This window comes from Festucalex cinctus, chromosome 8, assembly GCF_051991245.1.
Source record: "Festucalex cinctus isolate MCC-2025b chromosome 8, RoL_Fcin_1.0, whole genome shotgun sequence".
Lineage (NCBI taxonomy): Eukaryota > Metazoa > Chordata > Actinopteri > Syngnathiformes > Syngnathidae > Festucalex > Festucalex cinctus.
The window spans coordinates 21,122,930-21,150,012 of record NC_135418.1 but is presented as its reverse complement, the minus strand read 5'-3'; the positions used below and the strand labels follow the sequence as shown (position 1 = coordinate 21,150,012).

General features: G+C 40.1%; 2 protein-coding genes and 1 long non-coding RNA gene across 3 annotated transcripts in view; 1 reads left to right on the top strand and 2 right to left on the bottom strand.

Moving 5' to 3' along the window:
- The window catches only part of pbrm1l (polybromo 1, like), a 17,585-nt gene extending 5,437 nt beyond the window's left edge, over positions 1-12,148 (bottom strand). The window contains exons 1-22 of the mRNA XM_077530050.1: positions 11,617-12,148; positions 11,200-11,356; positions 11,029-11,126; positions 10,658-10,805; positions 10,385-10,534; positions 10,091-10,207; positions 9,934-10,002; positions 9,287-9,385; positions 9,109-9,194; positions 8,888-8,979; positions 8,598-8,814; positions 6,716-6,857; positions 6,540-6,625; positions 6,179-6,458; positions 5,994-6,099; positions 4,390-5,029; positions 2,787-2,998; positions 2,528-2,716; positions 2,229-2,386; positions 1,914-2,159; positions 848-993; positions 593-750 (exon numbers count right to left, since the gene is read on the bottom strand). Coding sequence (XP_077386176.1) covers positions 593-750; positions 848-993; positions 1,914-2,159; positions 2,229-2,386; positions 2,528-2,716; positions 2,787-2,998; positions 4,390-5,029; positions 5,994-6,099; positions 6,179-6,458; positions 6,540-6,625; positions 6,716-6,857; positions 8,598-8,814; positions 8,888-8,979; positions 9,109-9,194; positions 9,287-9,385; positions 9,934-10,002; positions 10,091-10,207; positions 10,385-10,534; positions 10,658-10,805; positions 11,029-11,126; positions 11,200-11,334 — 3,574 coding nt within the window. The 5' untranslated portion in view covers positions 11,335-11,356; positions 11,617-12,148. The remainder of the gene's footprint in view (positions 1-592; positions 751-847; positions 994-1,913; positions 2,160-2,228; positions 2,387-2,527; positions 2,717-2,786; positions 2,999-4,389; positions 5,030-5,993; positions 6,100-6,178; positions 6,459-6,539; positions 6,626-6,715; positions 6,858-8,597; positions 8,815-8,887; positions 8,980-9,108; positions 9,195-9,286; positions 9,386-9,933; positions 10,003-10,090; positions 10,208-10,384; positions 10,535-10,657; positions 10,806-11,028; positions 11,127-11,199; positions 11,357-11,616) is intronic.
- Positions 12,018-27,083, top strand: camk1a (calcium/calmodulin-dependent protein kinase Ia). The gene is made up of 12 exons (XM_077530053.1): positions 12,018-12,185; positions 13,756-13,874; positions 18,410-18,541; positions 19,211-19,285; positions 20,465-20,603; positions 20,680-20,806; positions 21,050-21,125; positions 22,047-22,159; positions 22,240-22,318; positions 22,516-22,603; positions 22,681-22,843; positions 24,245-27,083. Exons 2-12 carry the CDS (start codon positions 13,789-13,791, stop codon positions 24,346-24,348), a joined length of 1,182 nt encoding a protein of 393 aa, XP_077386179.1. The 5' UTR covers positions 12,018-12,185; positions 13,756-13,788; the 3' UTR covers positions 24,349-27,083.
- LOC144024028 (uncharacterized) lies at positions 18,104-26,993 on the bottom strand. Its single transcript, XR_013284656.1, has 3 exons — positions 22,659-26,993; positions 22,041-22,177; positions 18,104-18,491 (listed from the first exon to the last, which is right to left on the bottom strand). It is a non-coding gene; the product is annotated as an uncharacterized LOC144024028 (long non-coding RNA).

Sequence of the window (27,083 nt, the reverse complement as noted above, 5' to 3'; positions counted from 1 at the left end):
ACACAAAAGCGAGTGGCCCTGTACTTCCTGTAAACCTAAAATGTTGTTGATTCCGAAAGTTTCTGATGTTTTCTAACCTATTCCCTGCTAAATTAACCAGAAATGGCTGACAGGATTCCAAGCTCCTCTCCTTTTACTGAACTTCTCGAACGAGGCTCGCTCGATTACACCTCCCTTTTGCGCTCATGGCATGTGCAATACACAAAACAGTTCAGCATGTAAAACTAAAATACAATACCGAAATTAATAACTCTCAAAACAAATATTAGTCAATTCAATTGTAAGCAAAAAAAACACACATTGGTAAAACAATGGTGTTACATTCCTTTCCTCCGTGATTGGGCTGGTGTCACATGACTACAGGGAACGCGCAAAAAGTGTTTTTGAGACTTTTGCGAAATAAAGTTTTTCGCAAAAGTCTCAAAAACCACCTCATGACAGTGTAAAAACCTTTTTTGAGTGTTCCCCCCCCCCCGAAAATCCAGTGTTTCTATTACCAGCTTGATTTTGCGCAAAACTGAGGATAATTGGAAACGCACCTAGTGAAAATGTCTTTTAGTCTTTTTTTTTTTTTAAGGAATGAGCACAGTACCTATGACACACGTCATGGGCAAGGTCTCCTCCAGGTGGCTCAGAAAGACCTCTCTCTTATAAAACATCTTAGTGGGCTCGTGCGCGGTCTCCTCTGGGTGGATGAAGATGGGCCCAAAGAAGAAAGTGGCTCCATTCTGCACCCAAAGCTTCTCCAACCTACACCCCAGTCCAAATATGATCAATATGACACACACAAGCAGATCTAAAGAAAGAAAGAAAGAAAGAAAGAAAGAAAGAAAGAAAGATGGTTTACCTGGCAACCCGAGGCTTGGAGAGGCCATGCGACTGGATGTAAACGCAGTCCCCCACTTTGAGCCACATGTCGTTGTAGCGAAACTGTTCATAGTACTGCCAGCCTGGCTCTGCTCCGCTCACCTCCATGGGGACATCCTCTCGCTCCTAAAATATTAATTATGCACACTAATGACTTAATAGCTGGGCTCTTTCATACCCCAGGTTAAATACCTCACAGCTTGCCGAATACATACAGCCACTTCATTAGTCCAATTAACATTTGCCTTTAAATATTGATATGCTCTCCACTCTTCCTTTACACTCAAATGTTCCATATATAATGGGAGCAAATGAGTGAGGATGAAAATCAATGTATTCATTAGGGGTATTAGGCAATTAACATTTTTAATCGTAATTAATCGTATGACTTCAATAGTTGACTCACGATTAATCACACATTTTTAACTGTTCTAAATGTTCAATAAAATGGCTATTTTTCATGCATATTGTTAACAAAGCAAAAAGAAAACTAATAGAATCGTGGATGCCTCTTCGACAGTAATTTCATAATCATAAAATTGAATTAAAATTAAAATGACGTACTGTACTATAAAAAAAAATAAATAGTGTTGTTTTGATTTGAATTTTTGCCACTAGATGACATCAGTGCATTTGTAAGACATTGGTGACAGCATTTTTTATTCTAATCTTTAATAACATTTTAAAATACAACTTGACCCCAGTCTCCACATATATATGTATTATTATTAAATTTATTACTGCTACATTTTGATGTGGACGTGTCTTATGCGTTGCGACTGGAATTCACCAGTACAGGCTTTCCAAGTAAGGGTCATTAATCGCACGATTATATAAAAAAAAACAAAAAAAAAAAAAAAAAAAAAAAACGTAATACATTATCACTTTTTTTTCTTAGCATACTGTAATGAATACGAGGGGTGTCAAAATTAATGCACAGATTTTGACACCCCTCGTATTCATTACAGTATGCTAAGAAAAAAAAGTGATAATGTATTACGTTTTGATTTAGCCAAAACAACAGAACCAGGAAGTTAAAAGCGCACCTTGTCCACAAAACTGCTGCTGTCTACAAACGAGATCTTCTCAAGTTTCTCTAGGTCAGGCTTGGCAAACATGGACGCAATGCGGACGACGGGCAGGGGAACGTCTCGAGCGGCAAATCGGACAGGACTGGGAGGCACGGCCCATATCTTGATCTTCTTGAACAGCTTGCACCTGGCAGTGTACCGGGATTCGCAAACGTACACGTCCTCGGGTTTGAAGCCCTCCGGTTGGAGTTTGAAATAGTCCTACAGTTGTCAGAAAACCTGATGAGCAACTTGGACAGAAATCAAGAGGCAATTCTCTTTTAGGCATACCTTAACAAACATGACTACACATTTGCCCAAGACTTTACTGAAGGACACTCTGTTGTAGTAGTCGCTCTTGAAGGCCTCGTTTTCCAGGAACTTGCGAGTGGCCATGTGGAAGGTTTCTCTCGGCCTGTAAAACCAGCAGCCATAGAGCCACTTCTCACCTTCATACACACAAACAAAATGAGATTAGAGGATATAAAAAAAAAATTATCACAAAAACCTATTTATTTTCTGCTCGTAAAGTAAACGCATCCTCCTGTCATATTAAGGTCCCAAAGGGGTTAAAAAGTTAGTTGATTAACCTTCATCATCCTCCCACAGACGCTCAATCAAGACGATGTGAGGCTTCAGGTTGGCCTCAGACGGCTGCACATAGACATACTCCCCCACCTGGTAGGTGGCGTTCTGGAAAGTGCATTGTTGCTGGTATACAAGATCTGGATGCGACTCGGGCCGCCATATTTCACTTGGCAGGTTCTCCTCCTTTGAACCTTTTGGAGAGAAAAGAAAGAAATAATTTTACTTAAGCCGCTGCCGCCTTTGCGTTGAACGTCTCCATACTTTTGCTCGGCTCGTCCTCCTTGTCCCGATCCTCCTCAATTTCTTTGGGTATTTTCTCCCTCTTCTCCTGCTCCACGTCGTTGTGCAAGTGTTTCAGAGTATAGTTGAGCGCGGTGGTTTGCAAAATCTCTCCGTTCTTGCACAGCTCATCCCGGATCTTGATGAAAAATTGCTGCAGCTCCACTGCATCATCGAATACCTCAGAATCGGTCCTGCAAAGGAAAATAACGTGCCATATTAAATAGATTTCATCTTACAGGATACAATTACAGATACTTTTATTTTACTTTTTTTTTTTTTTTTTATCAATTTGGTAGCTTTATCTGGATTTTTTTCTGAAGAAAAAATTATTCAAAATTTTTTTTAAGCCTAAAGAGAAAATCTGTTGAATAGACGGATTAACTGCAAATGTTGGACTATAAAATTGTAAAAGCTATAAATCTCTAGATTTATATTTAAATAAGGCACAGATTGTAATAAAGATGTTTTACATTTGTTTGACGACAAGAGTGCTGTCACTATCGAATATTTTTAGAATCGATTAATCTATCAATTATTCAATCAAATAATAAACTAATTGATTTTAATTTTGCATTAAAGTGCATTACAAACTGGTTCGGCCATTCTTTTCCAAATTGAAAACATGTTTGCAAATGACTTATTTTGATGATCTCATTCACTCCCAACCATTTTCACTGAAGCAACCCCCTTCGCTCCAGGCTGTTTTATTGGATTTTGACAAAATTTTGCAAGGCCCACATAATATTGTGTTCTTTTGCTTTAAAAACATGGAACCTACCAAAAGAAAGATTAGTGTCTTCTTTCATCAGGAAAAACCGTTTATTTCTATCTTTTTCCGTTTTTCAGCAATGAGCATTAGAATATAGCCAAGTTTTGTCAAGAGTCACATTCCTGGTGAAAAACACTAACAAAAAGCGCTTGTTGCGACATGGCCCTGGCTGATCTCTTACACTTTGCTACCACCTGCTGGACATAAATAACTAACACTGCTTTAAGCCACCTCTCCATCTCAAAAGCTGCATCAAAGCCTTCATCATTATTCACAAATCTGTTTAGAATTGTGGGAAAATAGCTTGTTTTCAACATGGCCCTGGTTGATCTCTTATACTCTGCTGCCACCTGCTGGATGTTTTTTGGAATTACTACAATTTTTTTCACCCGTTCACTGCATTTGAGAGGCTGTATCAAAGCCTTCTGTATGCTGTAGCATAAAAAACAAACAAACAAACATCAAAATCGTTTAAATAATGCGGACATTTAAAATATTTAAAATAGAACGTATTTATATGTTTTTGGAGCAAATGGGTCTTTTTGCATCAAGAACTACAAAAATCAGTGAACAATTACTGCTGATATGCTGAAATCTGAGGATTTTGACAATTTGACATTAAAAAATGGAGCCAAACGATTACTCAATTATCAAAATAGTTGTTGATTAATTGATTAATTTTGACACCTCTAGGCCTCAAGAGAAATGAGCAAAGATTTTTGTTTTATTTAGCAAATCCTTCCTTGGCTAGATGAGAGTTTTTTTAATTTATTTATTTATTTAATAAAATATTTATTAAAATTTTGTTAGTACCTGTGGAGCCTCCTGGCCTTCTGCAGCACTTCAAACACATGCTCCTGGAAGACATCCAGTCTCCTGTAGCGGCCACGCTCCACATTTACTCTGATTATGTCAAAGTTTAGCGGAGGCTTTTCTGGGGTCTCTGGATCCATGGCGGGAATTTCGGCCAGCGAGTCACTATAGCATCGGCCCTCTTCGTCCTGGTGGCCGAGCACCGACACCAGCAGGTTCCTAATCATCTCGCGCACCAAATTCCCCACGGCGGGAGGTCCAGAATCCTCGCCTCCCTCCTGCTGCTTGCGTGTCTCCAGGAGGACCCGGTGCAGCACGAGAGCGTCCCGGTAGATTAGAGATTCGGGCTCGTTATACATGCAAGCATTGTTGAACATGACAGTGAAGTCCTCCGCGAGGGACTCAACGTCCTGGTAGCGTCCCGCCGCCATGTGACTGCGCAGGCGCTCCATGTCGATGGGCCGTTTGATGGTGGCGTAGTAGTCGGGCAGCTCGGCGCGAGATGGAAGACGCAGGAAGATGGTGCTCAGGCGGCGGCCGCGACGGTCAGTGAAGTTCCGTACGGCGTCGTAGAGCTCGTTTAACTTCTGCTGCAGCGGGGTGAGGTATTTGGTCTTCTTTGGAGAAACGCCACTCTTTCCTGGAAAAATTCATACATACACATAGAGTCATTTAAACCAGTTAATAAGAAGAACCTTGAAGGAATTAAGATCCCGGGTAATGTGATTAAAAAAATAAATAAATAAAAAATCTATTTTTAACAGTTTGCATGTTCTCCCCGTGCCTGCGTGGGTCTTCTCCGGGTACTCCGGTATCCTCCCACATTCCAAAGACATGCATGGCAAGTTATTAAATTAAAATTACATTAAATTAATTTAAAAACTAAATTAAGGTAAATTAATTGATTAATCAACTCAAATTAATTGATAACTTTTAATTATTGAGTAATCGTTTGGAGACATTTTTTTTTTTATTAAAAATTGTCCAATTCCTCTGATTTCAGATTCAACAGTACCTGCTCATTGACATCTGTAATAATAATAATAATAATAATAATAAGACATTTGCAAATCTGTTTTTAGTTTGGAAGACAATCACCAAACGTAATGGTGCATCATCAACCCCCCCCCAAAAAAAAACGCTATACAAATATTAGGTACAAAATAAACACCAATTACCAGTTAATAAACATTCATCAGTGGAAAAAATATGCTTTTGTAATACATTTAAAAGCAAAATTAAAATGAATCCAATTAGTCGGTTAATCGATTGCATAATCGATAGATGAATTGATTCTAAAAATATTCGATAGATACAAACAGAATTGGTTACAGTAAATAACTGCGTAAAGAGAATAAATGTGCCATTTTTAGAATGCAAATTTAACGGATCTGATTACATAACGTTTTATACGATATTGACAATGTGAGAGCAACAAAAAGATCATCTTACCTCATCTTAAATACACAAGCCTGAACTGATAAAAATATAAGGTCGTTGCTGGCGGTCATTATGTCATCCTACTCACAACTATTAAGTAATTTAACCTGTATAGGTATGGATTAAAAACAACAAGAAAAAAATTACTAACGACTGAAACATACTCAGTTTGAGTTTAGGAGAGCCCACATCCTCTTCTTCAGGTGGCTGTCCCAACTCCTTGCGCTTATCTTTCAGTATCTTCTCCAGGATGTCAGCATCGTTGTATACCTGCATCACAAAAACAAAATTTAGTGATAGCAAATATGACAAACAAATATTTTAGTTCCATATCCTTGACACACCCTACCTGCGATCCTTCCTCGTTATAATGCCGAGCATTACGGAACATCAACCTCATGTCATCCATCAGCGCGTCCTCTGTGGCGTAGCGCTCGGTGCGAACGTTGTGCTCAATGGTCTTCAGGTCCATGGGTTCCAGGATGACCTTGTAGTAGTCGGGGTAGTCCTTCTTGGACGGCTTGACCATAAACAGATCGCAAAGGCGGCGATTGGTGCCCACCTCCCTGGCATCCGTCACCGCGGCGTACAGCGCTTTCATTCGGTTCTTTTTAATATTTTTCTTGTGGCTTCAAAAACAAAAGGGAAGTAAAATGAGAAAATAGCAACACAAACACCAAAAAGGTAGAGGTTGGCTGGTGATTTGATACCTTTTTCTCTTGGTGCTGCCCGCATCAGATGACAGCAGACTATCACCATCCTCATCATCTCTTCTCAGAAGTTCCCTCTTTTTTGCCTGAAAAAAAAAAAGAAAAAGAAAAAAAGAATGATAATGATCATGTACCAAATGAAATACAGTACGAGGGAAGGTAAAATCAATTATTACCTGCAAAATTTGCTGAAGCCTGAGGGCCCGTTTATAAATGCTTGAGTTGGGCATGTTGTATCGCTTTGCATTCTCAAACATCAAAGTGAGGTCAGCATCCATTTGTTCCACATTTTCATACTCGCCATTCTTCATCTTTGTCCTACAATTGGGGAGGTTAAATGTCTCTAAGGAACTGACAATTTGCTCTGTACAAGTCTTTGGTATACGACAGCTATTTTCATACAGCACTGGTGTAACCTGAATTTGTAGTTGGGACACACCATAGTCAATCACTAAACTAACAGTAGCAATAAAGCCACAATTCATTTCTTCATTCATTTTATGGCCTTGAAGCATTTTTCAAACAGTAAATCTTTGTATGGACACTTCAAGGCCATAAAATTGAAAACAATCAAACTGAGTGCGCTGTCTTGTGCCATGTGACCACATCGAAGCATATTGCAGTACAATTTATGAGTGTGCCAAATCGCTGCTGACTAACAAATTGGTTTAAAACAATTTTTGTGGACAAATATTTATCTTCCTCACATCCACTAACTTGTGCTTATGCTCACACACTGTTACCTTCATTTGTGACGTGTCACACATATTTCATGTATTTTGCATTTTTGGATGAAAAGTACTCAATTAGTACAGTATGGCACCCATAAAAGTGAAACAAACAAGTGATTGTGCTTACAAGAAACCCTGAAAGTGTACATGGCATCTGTATAAGCTAATCTTGCTAGTTGGGTAACCCCGGGTTTTCACTGGATGCGGTTGCGGTGCGGTTGCGGTGCGGTCCGGCGACGCAAGCAATTAGATTCCATTCATTCGAATGGTGCAGTTTACACCGCTTGCGGGTGCGTTGCGTGTCGACTGCGGAAGGCCTGCGGCGTGCCGCAAGCCTTCCGCAAGGATAGCCTATTTTCTATTTTTGCCGGACGCCGCAGCGGTAGGCCTCCGGCAAATGGCAAGCTAGCACAAAACACATCGAGCGGGACAGGAAGACCGAGGCAGTTTCAAAATAAATTTCCGGTTACCTTTCAGAATAAAACACTCGCCAGCTCCTATTTCGCAAGTTTTTCAGCAAAACGTGACGTGGGCGTCGCCGGGCCATGTGCTCATTCACGGTTTAGACACCAGCCAACATGGACGAGGAGAGGTTTATATTGGAGGTGGAAAACCACAAAATAATATATGACACGGCACATCCTTTTTATAAGGACTGTAATGTATTGTGAGTTTGATGTTCGCGATTGCTTGTTGTGCCCGTCTCGCTTGCCGTACTGAGCGGCAGCCGGACGGGGAAGACAGAAATAAAGAGTGGACCCGCACTGACCCGACTCTCGTTATTAATATACTTTACAAGGACAAACAAAAAAAGGATGCTGCATGGAATCTCATATCTTTCTGCTTCTCTGTTGTGCATACTTTCTGTATGTTTGTCGTTGTGAAATGCCACATGATCGCGCGCGCGCGGTCCCGCGAGACACGTTGGGAAGTGGGCGGCGACGGAGCTGCCGGACCGCAGCTGTGCGGAGCCGGTGTGGATTGACAAAAAAATTGACCGGTCCGGAGCACGCAGTCAAGACGCACCGCACCGCAACCGCACCACAACCGCATCCAGTGAAAACCCGGGGTAAGCCTTCCCTGGTCCCCACTGTGGAGCAAGGAAGCAAGGACGCAAGGAAGGAAGGAAGGAAGGAAGGAAGGAAGGAAGGAAGGAAGGAAGGAAGGAAGGAAGGAAGGAAGGAAGGACACAAGGAAGGAAGGAAGGAAGGAAGCAAGGAAGGAAGCAAGGAAGGGAAAAAAGAAAGAACAAAAGAAAAAGAAAGAAAGAAAGAAAGAAAAAGAAAGAAAGAAAAAGAAAGAAAGAAAACCCCTGTCCAATCTCTACCTGATTTGCTGCAGACAAATAGTCTGTTTGATCTGCTGGTAATAGTCGGGATATTCCCTGCGAGAAGGCAGATTCTGGAAGGGTTCGGAAAACAGCTGGCCCTGGCTATTCCTCGCGCCTCGCACGGCTTCATACAGCTGGAAGATGGGGTTGCTCATCTCCATGCTGGAACTCTGACTCTCAGCCTCCGACTCGCCTTCGTCGTAGCACACGGAGCCTGCCCAACATTGACATGGTTGGAGGCTTTTGTTGAATTACTTTTACAGTTGGTGCGGCCCAATGATGCTTACCAGAGAGCACGGGGTCATCCTCGCTCTCCGAGCCGTACTGAAGAGCTACGCTGACGCCAGAAAGTCGATCACCCTGACCGGATCTGCGATTTCTTAAAAACGGAAAAGCAGAATTTTATTTTTTTTTTTACACAATTATAACTCGACATTGATACTTAAATTTCCAAGTTTAAATCACAGACTTAAATGGAGTCAATCCGATTGGACATTAAGAAAATTACCTGATACGAAGACTCGATTTAGTGGGTTCAGCATGTTCCAGGTCAGTTTTCTTCTGGATGAATACTTTCTTTATGGTGTTTGCATCCTGTAATATGACACAAGTTGTTACAAAAACTGAAATGTTATGTGCCCTTGGAATACATTTAATTCATTAAATTAATTAAAAAAAGAACATACCTTAAAAACCTGAGATCCGGGCTCGTTGTATGTTTTGGCATTTTTGGCCATGAGGTCGATGTCCTTGCCCATGGCGTTGATGCTTTTGTAGTATCCAATCTAAATAAAAGGAAAAATTATATTTAAAAAAAATAAAATAAATAAATAAAAAAATGCATTTTTTTTTCTGAATAATTAGAGGAACTCAACTCAACAGAGAACTAATAACTCAACGTGCCGAATCATTGACTGTGCACGTTGGACATTAAAATCTATAAAATCATTTGAAAAATAATGTTGGAATTTTATCTTTCAACATGAAGCCTTTTCTATTTGTCCGATATATTATTTAAATTCAACATTTGTCCTCACAAACATTATAAACTAAAAAAAATCATGCTCCTTTTTTAATTCAAGAAAAAAAACTGAATTGTTTGTATTTAAGATAAATAAGTAAATAAATAAATATGAGCTTTCAAGATTACAAACATCATGAAGAATAGATGACCACGCAGCACAAGAGAGCAAGTTAGCGATGTACTTGTTGTTTTTCATTTGTTTTATATTTCTGTGGCAAAACAAGTGGCCGATGATTGGGGCCACTCATGAAAACTGACCAGTAGTACTTCAGCCACCACCTTTTGGGAAAATAGGGTCAGTGTGCCTACCTGTATTCTTTGAGCGATTGTTCTCAGATCAATGGGTTCCTTTATAACAGCATAGTAGTCTGGGTAATGCTAGTAAAGAAACACAAAATGGCATGAGAGATTGAAGTACATTCTGTGAGTAATAGAGGCATCGTTTATGGAGTCAAACAGTACTCACCAGTTTGGAAGGCAATTTCTCAAAGAGTTTACTGACCACGTGACCTGAGGGATCAGTGTACAAAACCACCGCTGCCAGGAGTTGCTCTAACACTTCCTTTAAGCTGCTGGAGGATGCCTGAGGGACCACAATAATAATAATAATAAAATAAAAATAAATAAAAAAAATCGAAAAAACAAAACAAAACAAAAAAACAGGTTAGCTTGTCTGATGCTCTGTTGTATGACAAACCTAGTCCAAAGAGAAATTGTTTGCTTTCCATTTTAATGGTGCATGCAATGTCACCAAACTAACCTCATCTTCCGTTGACACCCCTGGGTTATCCATCATGTCGTCCCCATCGTCGTCATCATCTTCCCCATCTCCGCTCTGCAAAAAGTCATTCCTGGTCTGCAAATATATGACCCATAGCTTGTTGGCAGCTTGATACTCCTCACTGTCCCTCTAGATTGATGACAAGAATCACAAAATAATTTTAGGAATCAAAACGATACAAATGACAGTCACTGGAAATGAACAATTAGGGCTACCAATAGAAGAAGACAGCATACATTATGCATTTAGTACCTTGAAAAAGGATTTGGTATTGCTGAACATGAGCTGGAAGTCTGCAGTGAGCTGCTCCACCTCTTGATAATCTTCTGCCTTCAGCTTATGCTGAATTTTTGTCATGTCTATAGGCTGGGACACCACCTCATAGTAATCAGGTAGGTTTCTGTGGAATACATCATCATGAGCATGATCTCAGTGTGCAGCAGGCCTGACACATTCATCTGACAGTGTCACTTTAAAACGAGCGTTACCATCTTTACAAAAGAGGGATATTGGATAGATAAGCTTGTAATGTGTCACCTTGGATTGTGCAAGTGGCATGGTTGAAGGTAGAAAAGTGCAATACAAGTGAAAGAGATATTTTCCATGTAATTTTAGTTGAATACCTTCTCTTTGGCACCCTTAGAAAAATTTCACTGAGGTTTCTCCCTTGATCATCCTTGTAGTCCCTGACGGCGTTGAACAGCTCGTGGCATACAGCAATCTAGACATAAATTAGCTATGTTGTTAGCATTGGGAGATCATTCAAATCATCATCGCCAAATTCGACTACTAACCGTGTCTACAGGTGGAACACTGGAAGCCCATTTTCTTTTACGACCACTTCCAGGAGTGGAAACGTCGTCGAGGTCCCCTCCTCCGCTCACACTGCTGGAGGGTGAAGTCGCTCTTCTTCTCTTCGCGCTCGACATTGATGCGCTCTTTAGCGACGGGCTGCAAAAACAGAGAAAACATGTACACTTTCATACACCAATATGATCATTTAATAAAAGATACAATAAATCGCGTGGTTCGAGTGTAAACTTAGTCGCTAAGCATTAGCATCACTTGGTTGTATGAAACAAAGCAAGGAGCTTGTTAGCGTGTTTACTCCCGCTGGCCTAACATGCGGTCAAATAGACTAACTGTATACCACTGTTAAATAAAGCACATTGAAAGTAGGTCGTAAGTCAGTTATCACGAAACAAACTTACTGCACAGAAAGAGAAGACTGCCGTATGTCCCTGAGCTAAAATGATCGCGGCTAGCTAGCTAGCCAGTTGTTTGAAAACTCCAGACCGGAAGTTGAGCTCATGTTGCCTGTATGGTGGAATAAAGCGCCACAATCGGGCAGTGTCTCCATCTACAGATTTAGAACAGTACTGCAACTGCATTCAAGCAACATAAAAAATCGCGTGACGAAAATAAAATACAAATTAGTAGAAACAAACTTTTTGCAACATAAAATGCCTTATATTCAATGAATTAGTGATACTTTTATACCATGATGTTATTTACAAACCAAATCACTCTATTTCTGGTATAAATATGGATCTTTTTTTTTTTTATTGACAGCGCATTATATCCACCCCCCAACCCAAAGAAAGATTTCATGCTGCACTACGTCCACCACAGACGTGCGTGTCTTTGACGTCAGGAGCAGCAAAAGCGGAGCGGCAGCGCTGCGCACAAGCCCGGCCAGCAGCAGCAGCAGCAGCAGCAGCAGCAGCTCATCTCTCCCGGAGGCAAGGAGCGCACAACCCGGGCACAGATCGCCATTTAGGTACGTTGTATCCCCCCCCCCCCCCGCATTGATTTACCTCGTCTTTCATGAATACAAAATGTAAAGTGTCCGTGCATGACACCCGTGTGAAAGAATTCGTCGCGGTCTTGCTTTGCGTGTCATCCTTGAGTGGTGCAGTACACCCACAGTGCTTTCCGCACGCTCACAAGCATCATTTTAATTTTGACCAAAACATATATCTCGGGTTAAAAGTCTTTTGTTATTGCAGATGTTTATCAATGCATTAGTTTAATTAAAAATGCATTGACTTTTTTGGTGTTGATCTTTGATTCAAATGCTGCCATCATCCCCTCTTACTTACCATGCGTGTTGATATTCATCCCCCCACCCCCAACCCCTCTTATTCTATGCTTCCTTTTTGTGACTGGCCCTCTTTCCCCTACTTCCAAGATGTTACGTTTGTCCTTTTTGTCATTATCTAGGCTGCCTGTCAGCAAAAGATGTGGTTGTACATTGTTTGTTTTTTTAATGGGATGTAGGTCCAGAAGGTTTGAAATATTGTGAAGAGTCATTGAGCACCTTAACTGAAAGGTGCTTTGTGAATATAAGTCATTAGCTATTTGTGCTCCCTTGTATTCTTGAAATGAAAGAATCGTCCCCCTGGGGGGAATCACTTGGTGAAAATGAATGTATGGTAGTCCTGAACACTGCTGGAAAATTAACCGAATTGGGGGGCCATTACATCAACAAAACATATTTGGTTCAATAAGACTCTAATGTAAGGGGTGTCAAACTCATTTTTTGTGGGTTACTTAGTTTGTAGTTACCTCAAAAGGCCATTATGACAGTGAAACCAACTAAATTTTGAATTGTCTCATCATATACACAAATTGATTGACTGTTAAAACAGTCACTTTTTTTTTTGTCCTGCGAAATGTCAATGTTATTATTTATTGCAATTTTAAATGTTGATATATTTTCACAAGGATCATTAAAGTGTACACACTTGATTTGCTTTAACGGCCACATAAAATGATGTGGTGGGCCGGATCTGGCCCCCGGGCCTTGAGTTTGACACCGGTGCTCTAAATTGTCCATTGGTTAATAAAATCTAAGTTTGAAATAGTTGTTGGCCTATCCAGCATGTGCCCTGTATGGCGACCATCTTAGGGTCTACCCTGCCTAACTGGCATCCCACCTTCCCCAAAAATATGCATTATTTTAGGTTAAAGACTTGTTAAATTGTCACTGGTGTGAATGGTTGTGGCGATTGGGTCGCTTTTCTCCAGCTTACCTTGTGACCATAATGACAAGAGAGAAGAAAATAGATTGATGGTATTGTCTCATTGTCATTCAGTGGAGTCAAACATGAGCTGCACTAAGCATTAATCACATCAGGATAAGTGAAGTAATGGATCTATTTTTACAGACTGTGCAGGCAGCATACTCTGCAGTCCAAATATAATTATGGACATTGTATGCCACAGCACTATTCAAGTTGAAAAAAAAAAAATCCAACTCGTGCCGTAATGATTTTGCATTGTTTGCCTTTGTTTTGGTGAGGGCTAACAAACAAATTGTGCATGCTGCTTTTCTCGTCGCCGGGCAGCTGTAGTGTGGCGAATCCCATCAGCTCGACAGGATGCCTCTAGGAGAGGACGGCAGCGGGTGGAAGAAGAAGACGTCCGACATTAAAGAGCATTATGACTTCAAAGAAGTGCTGGGGACGTAAGTTGGAGTGGCCATGTCACAGCAAAGGCTGCAAAAGTGGGATCCCGGGGGAAGTGTTGCTTCTAGCGCTGTACAAAGTACTTGGTTTTGATCATGACTCTTAATAAGATGTTGACAAACTGATGTTGACTAACTCTTTGTAGCAAAGGACCATTATTTTAATATTCTGTGACAGGTGATGGTGTAATGTTTGACAAGGCATTTTAAATCATTCACTCAGCCATTTCACTGAAGCAACCCCCTTCGCTCGCGGCTGTTTTACTGGATTTTGACTGGTTTTGCAAGGCCTACAGAATATTGTTTTATTGCTATAAAAACATGGAACCTATCAAATTAAAGATTAAGGATTTAGGAAAAAATATATTTAATTATATGTTTCCATTTAGGACTCCGGTTCGAGTCCAGGCTCCGGCCTTCCTGGGTGGAGTTTGCATGTTCTCCCCGTGCCCGCGTGGGTCTTCTCCGGGTACTCCGGTCTCCTCCCACATTCCAAAAACATGCATGGCAGGTTGATTGGGCGCTCCGAAATTGTCCGTAGGTGTGCTTGTGAGTGTGGATGGTTGTTCGTCTCTGTGTGCCCTGCGATTGGCTGGCAACCAGTCCAGGATGTCCCCCGCCTACTGCCCAGAGCCAGCTGAGATAGGCGCCAGCACCCCCCGTGACCCTGTGAGGAATAAGCGGTCAAGAAAACAGACCGACGGATGGATGTTTCCATTTTGCAGCAATTAGCATCACAATACAGTTAAGTTTCATCAATATTTATTCATATTCACAAAAGGAGCTTATTGCAACTTGGTCCTGGCTGATCTCTTATACTCTGCTGCCACCTGCTGGCCGTTTTTTGTAATAACTACCATTTCTTTAAGCCACCTCTTCATATCAGAAGCTGCATCAAAGCTTTCTGTATGCTCTTGCATATAAACAAAAAAACCCAACATAAATATGTTTATGGGAGTGACGGACAAAGTATTTAAAAACGTATTTACACGTTTTGGGGTTTGAATGAGTTAACAAACATTGTTTTACATTTCAAAAGGAGTGATGCCATTCTTGGTTTTGCAGCGTACCACTAACTTTGAGAATAACTAGTTGGGTTTCCCACAAACACCCTGGCTAGTTTGATGCATGAACTGATGAAGCAAGTTCGGATGAGAGGCGAAACATCTTCTAATAATCAAAATTGCAGTCCATTCATTCATAGCATCTTAGGTCTACTGAGTGCTACGTTGTTATCTAATGACACATGATGTTGCATTTCCACTTCCATTCCGCCAAAACTTAAAGCTGTATAATTTACAGTAACACTATTCTAGGTTATATAATACAGATTGTATTTGTAGTTAAATTGTCAAGTGTCGCCGGACCTGGCATGAACGCGTCAATGAAAAGCTCCTTATGGGCTCGGAGAGACGATTACAGAGAAGCTCTTACAGGAATTCAGTGCGTGAGGTTAATTGATTTATGTTGAAATATTATATTCAATTCTGGCTAATCCTCACAGTTTGAGGCTCAGTCGGGTGTCGGGACAAAGTGCCCTCATTCAAGCGGATGAAACAGAAAGACGCTTGTGTCGCGTGTTCTTCGTCACACAAGCACACTGCAGTCAAAAGACATAATGCATAATCAGAAGTGCTGCTGCACTGCTCGTGTCTCACTTTGGCTTGAGGCCCTTTGAGCCATCGACGTTAGTGTGCTCAATTCAATTAGTATACTGTAGCTGAGAGAGTCACTCAGCTTGTTAGCATAAACAATTGGTTCGTTAAACAGGAATAGTCAGTCACTACGTTAGACAGGTTGTTAGCTTGCCACTTAGCATATGGACAGTTACTTAGTGGTCGAAGTTATCTGGTTGGTTAAACAACAAGCACAATCAGTCAACATATGTTGCTGCTTTGTTAGCTTGTCATTTCGTATAATTTGCATAGTCAATCTATTACGTTGGTTAGTTAGCTGGGCAATTACCATTATAGCATAGTCAGAGAGTTAGCAAAGTTACTTTGGTAGATAATTATCATAGTTAGAATGGTAGGGAGCACAGTTAGGCTGAATAATTAGTCAGTTGGTTAGTTACTTTTAAGTTTAGCAAAAAGCAAGCCTAGACTAGCATATTAGTCATCTTATGAGCAGTTAGCATAGTCAGGTAGCATGTCAGCGAGCATAATAATGAGTCAGTTAGTTGGCTTGTTCTTAGTTAGTAAAGTTAGCATAGTCATTTAGTTAGTTGGCATCATTAGTTGTCTAGACAGCTAGTCTATTTGCACAGTTGGCTAGCTGGCGAATTGCCATTTTTGACATAGTCAAGGTTGTACTATATAGTTTGCCTAAATCTGGTGGGAAAAAATCCTGTCTTAAGGAATTTGGTGTATTCATAAATTCTTCATTTCTCAATATCAACCTAACACATTTGATAGTGTGCTTGTTGGACGTCTTAACCAACACATGACCTTGAGAATTGTAATAGCAGCCTACAACAGTGTGATGTTTAGTGCAGGTCAGGATATTGATCGAATATACACAGTGAGATAATCGACATTATTTATGCTTCTTTTTAGCCACACGTTGAAAAGCTCCACAGCTGGCTCTTAGTTAAATCTCAGCCATGCCAAATAAGAGTAGGTAGTGCTCAGCAGCAAGCCCACAGAGAGCGTCGTCTCCAAGGAAGAATGAGCAAATGGATGCTTAATTACATGTGTCTCGCAGCAACAGTAGCAATGTGCGACTGTGCACATGCTCTCCAGGCTCCCATTTGCAAAAGTCACTGACAAATATTAGGTTTTGTGCACAAAAGTTTTCATTTTGGGATGAACTTTTAAGAGAAACCCAAAATGTTATATTAAATAAGGAATAAATAATGTTTTGGGGTTGTTCTTGTAACGTGTGCATACACAATCAATGGCCACTCAGTCCCCTTTCTCGTCTCACAGCATCCCTGCGGTTGCAAACAATGTTCATGGCCTCCCCCTGTGCTCTCCCCCGCGCGCCTGTGTAAATACATGCCATTCTCCCTCTCACCATAATCCATAATGCAGTCGAGTCTCTTTTGGAAAACAGCCACGCTACATTTGCAGTATCTATTATTGAACAGGTTAAAGATAGTATCTTTTTTATTTAAAAAAGAAAAAAAAACAGCTGCCGTTCCTGTAAATGTCTGCATGAGTGTTGTGGCTTCAGCTTTTCTTAGCCACCCCCTTCTTGGTAATCTAACCACTTTGAATTATTCATCCAATCACTATCACACACGCCACATACAAAAAAAGTACATCCAGATGCTTATCAGCAAAACTGGTTATTTGTTGAATCATCACATTAGTCGCGTCAGACTTAATCCAATTCCGCTCATGGTATCTTGCTAAAGTGCACCACCATGTCACTTGATATTCCTTGTCTCTACTAAGAGGTACATTGTGCTAACAAAAAAAATACAGATGAGTGACTTGATGGGCTTTTTTCACTTTACAATTACTTTTGAAGGCGGTTTTTAAGTAAAAATAGGTTTCATGAATGTCTGAGCAGCTACTAAGTGACGCCATTTCCACCAAGTTACTTGTATGAATATATGCTAAAGAACCTTGTGGATAGCTAAAATGTTTGTTCTGATTTGTGAATTTGTAAGGACAGTTTTAGGGGGACATTTGTTTGTTTTTTATATTCACAAATTAGCTACGTATCTAGTAACAAAACCAGATTTGAATTGGAAAATCGGTTTTGATTCAAAAGATGTGAGTGCATGCGAATCGAGCTGAATCAAAGCGTTCCGATTTAAACTATATTTTGAAGATACATATCCGAATCATCTTTTATTGGAGATATCTCTTTGAAGGAAATGCCACTTTTACAGTGTTGACTCATTCATACTGTATTATGTCGATATGTGGGCGGCGTGGCTCAGTGGTAGAGTGGTCATCTCCCAACCCAGAGGTTGAGGGTTCGATCCCGTGCCATTGTGACCACATCAAAATATCCTTGAGCAAGATAGTGAAACTCCTCTTACTCCTGATACTGTATTATGAGTAGTTGAATGTAAAGCACTTTGAGGGCGTTGTAAGGTGGAAAAGTGCTATTTCAATGAAGTGCTGTTTACCATAATATAACAAGAAACCCATAGCATCATAACCTCTCACACTCAGCCATATCAAATCGAATTGTAATCCAACTGAATCGAGTCAAATCATCCTTGAATTGTGTCACATTCATAAGTATCAAATCATCTTTTACTGGAGCGATGCTAATATCTAGAAAGCCTTTAATTTGATGTATGACTCCATAGTTTGTCAACTAAATTTGGAGATAAGATGAAAATTGCAGGAAACATACTAATATTTTTTTTCATATTTGACATAATATTGTGTTGTGCATAATGTTGATATTGCTGTAACCTTGACATTACATGTCGACCTTTATGCTTTGACATGCAAAGTTCTAAAACCAAAGAACCTTTGCGGTGAATGTCAAGTGTGATATCATGCACTATTATCAGAATGAACTTCTCTGAAATTGCTTCTGATCTTCCCGTTCTTGTTTTTTTTTCCCAGGGGAGCATTCTCTGAGGTGCTTCTCGCCGAGGAGAAGAGAACACAGAGGTTGGTGGCTGTCAAGTGCATCCCCAAGAAAGCTCTGGAAGGCAAAGAGAACAATATAGAGAATGAGATTGCAGTACTGCACAGGTGAGATGACCCCCCACCAAAAAGTCCCTCCTGTTGTCCAGAGTTTAACCCCGGGCAGATTCTATGCAGGAGGTCAAGTGAACGGGCCACCAAATGCATGGTGTCAGTCGAAACAGTAGGATTGTGCACCGGAAATGTCAGGAGTAAAGAAGATAGACCTATTTTTAGTGTCCCTGTTGCCAGGGCAACAGCACACAGAGGCGTAGATGGTGTGGAGTTCCCTGCAGGAATGTATTGAAGAGAAGGAAACATAAAGGGGTGGAGAAGAAGTGAGGATGGACTGAAATATGAAGTCACTGTTTAGCCAATAAAAGAGCATTACATGGGAAAAAAAAAAAAAAAAAAAAACAATCTGTAAAAGAGCGCAGTTGCTCACCCTGCCATATCCTCCATCATCTGCCACAGTGTTAAAGTAACAAATTCTCACATGTTGTCAAGCGATGCCCTGCTGGATGCTTCACACTGCATATTTTACACTTCCTGTCATTTAGAAATCTGCTCCGAGTAGCACATTCAGCCCAATGCGACTGTGTCCTTGCATTATCTTACACTTGCGAGGGCTTCTAATAGTGGCGTGACGCGCAACAATAATGCCATCTGGTGATCTCTTTATAAGCGAGCGCAAGAGGAATGTTCAATACGGTAATTATGCTTTCACAACATTTTCAGAATCAAGCACCCCAACATCGTTTCTCTGGAAGACATCTTCGAAAGCACGTCTCATCTGTACCTCGTCATGCAGCTGTGAGTTCTCCTTTCAATTCGAGAGATGCTGATGTGGAATTAGAATTTGGGGCATAAGATCAAGTACAGATGTCGTTTGAATTTTGGGGCTATTTTATTACAAACGTGTTCCCGTTATTGTAAATTGATGCTCCGCTGTTATGTCATACATGCAGCATACTGTTTCTGGTCTGTTTCAAATGAAATATTCAAACCTTGCAGCAGCAGTAGCTTAATGGAAAGTAGCTTTTTTACTGCCCAACAACACTTTAAATGTAACAGAGATAAATGTTGAATGGTTTAAAATCAAGAATTAAAGTTTGCACAATATCAAAGTGACCGAGTAATTCTTGATAATGACACTATTATTTTGTTCAAAGAAAATAAGAATGACAAGTGGAGTTCCTCAAGGCTCTGTTCTAGAGACATTTGTTTTAACACATTTTTTTTTTTTAAGCACAATTGGCTTAAGAACAGGCCGTAAGAAACATACATATTTGTTTTTTAGTTGTGTGTGCTACACTGCTGGAGAACAGAAAGATTATTATCCTCAAGGCTCTGTTCGCAAGCCACTTGTGATACTTCAAGTAGAGCTCATCAAAGCTAATATCTTGAGAACAGTCTTGAAGAACTCCATTTGTAATTTTACCTACTTCTGTGTGTTATTATAAAACGGAGTTCCTCAGTGGTATGTTCTCAACCCACTTAAGTTTAGCAGTTTTTAGAGAAGAGTTGGAGAAAGTGCACTAGTCATGTTTGCATTTAACATTGCAAACTATAGATGGCAGATGTCTAAACCTTGCACTCTCTTACGCTCTCAAGCCACTTGTGTTTAGAGCCCTGAGCAACTAAAATGGCAAGGGGACTTCCTTGGCTTAACATGTGAGAAAACAGATCCTTAAGTATGTTATTTTTATGTATTTATTTTTAATCTCAAGGCTCTGAAGTTACAAAAGTGTAAAATGAGAGGCTCAAGAACGGCAGCAGCAAATTGTCTTTTTTTTTTTGTCTTGAACATCAATACTAAGTAGATGTTTGTAGGTGCTTAACCAATTACACGCTTCAGTGACGTAGAATTCCTCAAGGCTGTAAGCGGAGCCATTTGCGTTCATCTTGTCAGCTTGTCATTTTTGCCTTCAGCATCAATACCAACCACAGCCTGTCACTCGGTTACGATTAAAATCAGCTTTCATCACGCAGTGTGTCAGGTGGCGAGCTGTTTGACAGGATTGTGGAGAAGGGCTTCTACACAGAGCGAGATGCCAGCCAACTCATCCACCAGATCTTGGATGCGGTCAAATATCTTCACGATATGGGGATTGTGCACAGAGACCTGAAGGTAGGAGGGGAAAAACCTGGAGCCTGACTGCCTGCATTCTGCGTATTTGCTCTAATAATACTACCTGTATTTGCAGCCGGAGAATTTGTTATATTACAGCATGGACGAAGACTCGAAGATCATGATCAGTGACTTCGGCCTGTCCAAAATCGAGGGAGCAGGCAGCGTTATGTCCACAGCCTGCGGGACTCCCGGATATGTGGGTGAGGCATTTATTTCCCGGGTGAGCCACTCCTCGCTTTTGTATGCTCAGCACTCGCTGGCATCAGCTGACATCCTCTTGTACACATTGCCTCGTGAGAGGCTCTCTCATCCACTACTGAGTCAAGTGCAAGCGATCTATAAGTACTCTCCATTCTGTTTAACGTGACCCCGAAGCACGCCAAGGTCAAGATGACTTTGAATGCTACCCTCTACACTGCTGTGCGTTTGCGTGTGTTGCACAGCTCCCGAGGTGCTCGCCCAGAAGCCGTACAGCAAAGCGGTCGATTGCTGGTCCATAGGAGTCATCTCTTATATTCTGTGAGTTTGAATTTGTTTGCAATAACAAAGGTAAAAATTTGCTCATTTTTTTAAGAGGCCAAAATATTACAAACAACTCTCACTATGATGCAATGCAGTAATACTCTTGAGAACACGACAATCATGATGGGAAGAAGTTTCTGTCGAAATTACATGTGTGTGATAAATGTTACTCAAACGTGATGTAGTGAGAGGGCAACATGAGTATAAGTGCTAAAGGCATAATGATAAGTGTTTTACATCTCTACCTATACTGGGGTAGGCCTACTATTTGTTACGAGAATTGGTTAAATGCTAGCATGCTAACAATATGTAAGCTGCCAAAATAGAACTGATTACATGCTAATATGCTAACATTATGGTACGCTCACATCATGACAAAATAGCAAACTGAACTAAAAACGTGCTGAGGCTAATTCATAAGTGTTTATATGTCTTCCTTTATTGGGGCACTATTTTTCATGAGAATTGGTAACATGCTAACATGCTAAAATTACGCTAAGCTAAAATGTCAAATAGCAACCTCAACTGACAACATGCCAGTTGTTACGTTTTTTACATCTCTCTTTGTATTGGGATAGCTGCTATATGTAATGAGAATTGATTAAATGTTAACATGCTAACAAGGTGGTATGCTAACATATAGCATAATAGCTGAGTACATGAAAGGGCTAATCTCCTAAATGAGTTGAACAGTTTGATGCTGGTTATGGTAGTGAAATGTGTAAAATGTCTCCACCAATCTGGGAATTTTGCCACTGAAAAGAAATGTGGCATTTTAGAAGGATTAAATGTAAATACAAGTAACCTAACAAAAACCTGAGCATTATTTACTTTGTAAAGAAAGAATTGTAAGACCAATGCAGCTCCTTTATTGCTCTGAATGTGGCCGTGTATTCTTTTTTTTAAACATACCTTCAGACTTTGCGGGTATCCTCCATTTTACGACGAGAACGACGCCAAGTTGTTTGAGCAAATCCTGAAAGCGGAGTACGAATTTGATTCTCCGTACTGGGACGACATCTCCGATTCGGGTATCCATGAGTTCATAACTGCAGCACACAAAATCAGAGAAAACATGCCATTGTCATAAACGTTAATTCTCCTTTTGTAGCCAAAGACTTCATCTGCCACATGATGGAGAAAGATCCTTCGAAAAGATACACATGTGAACTGGCCCTCCAGCATCCATGGTAGGAACCGTTTCTCATACTGCACATAATCATTGGAACAGCAAAAAAGTATGGAGAAGTAAGGAGAGAAAAAAAACAAATATTGAGGCATGCTACATTGACAAGTATTGGAACAACTACATGAAGTAAAAATGAAGGAACATATTTTGAGAACATATTTTAGGACCTGTTTAATATGTGACATTTCGGTTTTCCAGGATCTGTGGAGACACAGCTCTGGACAAGAACATCCATGAATCCGTCAGTGCTCAAATCAAGAAGAACTTTGCCAAAAGCAAGTGGAAGGTCGGTGATTTGGTAGAAGGAAAACATAATCAGCCGTTTGTATCTTTTTCCTTACGCTCGTTCTCTCTCCACCGCAGCAAGCGTTCAACGCCACAGCGGTGGTGCGCCACATGCGCAGGTTGCAGCTGGGGACCAGCATGGAGGGGCCCAGCCAGATCACTCCCACCAGCCCCTGCCACGGACTCCTGCTGCCTGAGGAGGAAGAGGAAGATGAGTTGGGGAATGGCGAGAATGAGAGCTGTGAGTTTGAAAATGATTTATCATCTTTTCGCAACCTGGACACACGGTTTACTGTCGTGAAAATCGGAAGATGAACTCATCTTCGAGTTTCACTAAATAAGAAAGCCTGACTTGCCTGTTTGTAATTACACAACGCTCCATTAAATGGGACAGAAAAGCCATCGCTTACTGCAGTAAAACACGAAATTAATGAACGCGCTGCTACGAGCTGCCAGCTCACAATATTGTCACTCTAAACCCGAAACAACTCAATAATTCAGAGCTGATGGGATGTGACGGATCAAGGGTCATTAACATGGTAATCTATTTTATAATTATGTACTTTATTCTGTTTACCCTGCTCAATTGTCCTCACTGGATTAATAAATACAGCGGCACCTCCACAGTCAAACACAATTTGTTCTGTGAGGCTGGTTAGCTTCTAAATTGTTCTAATTTTAAAACACTTTCAGATTATAAAAAAAATGATTATGCAATGTTTGTCATATAAAAGTAAACCACTGTAAAATAAAAATAATAAATATGTGGTATTGAGCGTATGAGTTGGGATTTACCTAACTTTATCCACCTCTTAAAGAGGAAGTCAATCCTCCAAAAATGTATTGTCTAAATACAGTATTCTGATTAATATTGTGTTAGTGGGATATGAGTTAAGCAGCAAAATCCAGCTGTTTTGATCAATATTAGAAGGCAGCCATTTTGCCACTTGCTGTTGAGTGAAAATGACATCACAGTTGCTCAACCAATCACAACTTAGTTTCAGAACCCAGGTGAGCTGTGATTGGTCGTTGCTTGAACCCTGCGCAATTGTGATGTCATCTTCAGTCGACAGTATGACATAATTCATTTAACAAATATAATATTAATCAGAATCTCATGTTTAGACTAATGGGGTCACATATAACATTATTGTCAAGAATTGTTTAAGGTTGACTGCCCCTTTAATATCATCACATCACTACCATACTTAAAAAAAAAAAAAAAAAAATGCAATGTAGCAGTATATACTGTACAAAACTTGGTAAAGTTCAGCATCAATATTTCTCTAATATGTTAAAAACAAAAAATAAATCATACTCATCACCAGGTTATGCTGTTTATTAAATGAAACGTTTAGAATTGCTGTGACCAACCAATCAGAGGAAGGAAAATGGCTGACTTTATTGTCGATTCTAAGGCGTACAGTCCAATCTTTAATAAAGTCTTAGTTATGAATAAATGAATCCAATTTCATGGAAATGTTAGAAATGTAGGTCACTGCTTCCAGCCTACCACTGCCCCCTTTGGCAAGTAAAGCAGAAGCAACAGGAAGGCGTTTTGAAGTGCGATACTGCAACCTACTGCCATCTTGTAGGTACTGCCAGAATGAATAAGTGTGTAACTGGCATGTGTCACGTCCAGTGTCCCACTACAGCGATGACCGCCGCGGAAGTGCAGAGGGCAGCACGGACCGAGACAGCCTGAGGAGCTGCACTTACTGCTGCAGGCCGGCCAGCCGCATCTGAGCACAACTTCACTTTTGTTTATTCACATTTTTTCCCCCCCTCCTAAATGATGATATTAAGACCCTCTGGAGTGCACAGAGAGCTGCTGCCCATCCAGTCTGGCCAGGAATGCAGAGTAGAGATCAAAAAGTGAGACAGTCCACTGTTTAATTCCTGAAAAGGCCATCTGCTTGTTTTGAAATTCCCTTTTGTCTCCACAAGGGGGTGCTAATGACTGAATGCATGCGGCCACACCACTACAGGCTTGTGACCCCTGTGAGTGTCATCAGAAGGTTGCAACAGACAGACTAGGGACATCCTGGTTTAGGTCCATTCATGGATCCATCACCTGATGTGAATTTTGCTATTCAGCTCCTGGAACATTAAACAGTTGCATACAAAAGTTGAGAGGTCAAATTGTTTACCTGTAGAGCATTTTTAGGTTCATCTTGATGATCTTTCAATTGTTGTGTTCAAACCTTGAAAGATAAAGTTAGAAACTCTCTTTTTGCTCTGGCTCAGACTGGGTCGGCGACAAGCGGTTCTAACCTGAAAGTGTCTGCATGTGAGGGCGGCGGAACAGGAAAACCTATGGAGATTCTATTTATTTATTTATTTGTATGGCTGTTTTGTTATTAGAGGCTCACACTGAGATACCCCTTTGAGATCATCCTACAGAAATTATTGTAATGGGAAGCACTATAGGTGGAAAACCCACAAAACAATCCATCCGTTTTCTATACAAGGACTGCAACCCACCCCCACAAAATTTAACCCACAAATTCTCATCATATATAAAGTGAAAAAAATAAATAAATAAAAAATGCTGATGCTGGGATCTCAGTGTGGGCACTTCGCCTGCTCTGTGCTGTGCAACCTCTAGTGGAAGTCGGTCTACTGTTTTTGCATGACCTGGTTAATGAACTATGTTTACATGAATGATGATCAATTAGTATACACACGACAATGAAGAATACTATGATTATTATTATTATTACTCTGTTGTATTGACGATGATGTACTTCTGTAATTTTTTTTTTTAGCTATATAATGTGAAGTGATTGACACCAAAAGTAATGTTGACAAAAGTACAAAAACACAGCACAGTGGACGTATTGTTTTGACATTTCTCGCATATTGTTGTTTTGGGGTCTATTTATGTGTAAACTACTAAAGGGACAAAAGTATTGGGACACATTACAATGACCAGAAGTGAAAATGGAATAAAATGCAGAGCTGGTCCCCTTTTGCAGTGCTAATAACCGTCTTTCAGCATTTCTGTATACATTGGTGTCTTGAGATACAAGCGACCCAACTTAGGAGTTTTTCAAGATATGAAAGATATGTTGTTTGGTGTTCATGAACTCCTCACTTCACCACAAGTAGTTTGGAAGATTCTCTTAACTCTTCTTCTTCGAAAAAAAAAAGAAAAAAAAAAAGCGGCTTTAGGTTTATTGCCACTACCAGTTGAAGTTTACTGTCAAACTAAATGTAATACAATGTCAATTGAACCGGAGAAAAAAAAGTGCAACATTTTACTTAATTGTGTTTTAATAAGTAAAAGTGCTATTTTTCTTACGAAAAAATCAAAATGTAATTTTTGGACCAGATTAATAGCATTTCCACTCATTTCTATGGGCAAACACGATTTGAGATGTGAACGTTTTGAACTGTGATCATGGAACAATTTCAACTTGTAGGTGCTCAAGGCATCACTGTATTGCAATCGCGACAACAGCAACATGTATAACATGTTTCAACACAACAGGATGGGCCCAGTGACCACCGTGAAATTTCACCCGTTCTCTGTTACGGCTTCGATACCAGTCAAAATCAGAAAATTGCAAAATTGCTCACTTTGAATTTAAAAAGAAATCTTTATAAGCAGTGTAAAAAGATTTCCTGATGTCGGACTGCGTCACAATCTCATTTAAGATGAACGATGAATTACACGACAATATGAATACTCTCTAATTAAGATGTGTCTCCATACTTTTGTCCGTGTCTTATCCATTTTAAATTCCCCTAACATGTGTTAGCGATTCAAAAATACATATCCTGGTTGGTCAGAAGTGCCAACTACAAAACAAATGAGTTGAAAAAAAAAAAAGGATAAAAGGGAAAAATCACTCGGACTGCGGTCCCAAAGCCATACTCATGAAGTAGTAATGCTTGCGTGCACATTCATCTTTTAGTATGTGACTGAGAAAAAAGTTGGATGGATGTGATTCTCACAAAAAAAAAAAAAAAAAAAGAGGAGAAAGACAACTTAGGGATGGCGAAATGAATCCTTGCTCGAGTCACAAAAATCATCAAATTAGGCCGTATTGAGTCATGTTTTGTGTCAACCCATTCTTCAAACAGGTTAACCATATTGTGCAGTAGAAAAAAAAAGAAAGCAATCACTCTGTATTTCTACAACTTGTGGAAAATATGCAAACCGTGCGTGAAGGGCTTCATTCAATGTCAAATAGCCATCGTTGGACCACTTTGATATACGATATTATTATATGTTGTTTCTGCTTGTTTTACCCATACAACCACGTCCTAAATGCATAAAAAGCAGCACTTGTATATTATATATAAATATATATATATATATAAGTATATATTGTATATCCTTTTTTTGTAAAGCTGTTTTGAGCTACAAATGTATGGATGCAATGCATCATGGGTTATTGAACAAGATGTAGGAGAATACAATCATTTGTACCCACAGGGAGCAGGAAATGGAATAAATCTTCCTTGTCTATGCA

Coding starts and splice junctions, on each gene's coding strand:
- camk1a (XM_077530053.1), top strand. CDS start 13,789: ATGCCTCTAGGAGAGGACGGCAGCGGGTGGAAGAAGAAGACGTCCGAC. Junction 18,542..19,210: donor GAGATTGCAGTACTGCACAG/GTGAGATGACCC, acceptor CAACATTTTCAG/AATCAAGCACCCCAACATCG. Junction 22,604..22,680: donor TTGCCAAAAGCAAGTGGAAG/GTCGGTGATTTG, acceptor TCTCCACCGCAG/CAAGCGTTCAACGCCACAGC.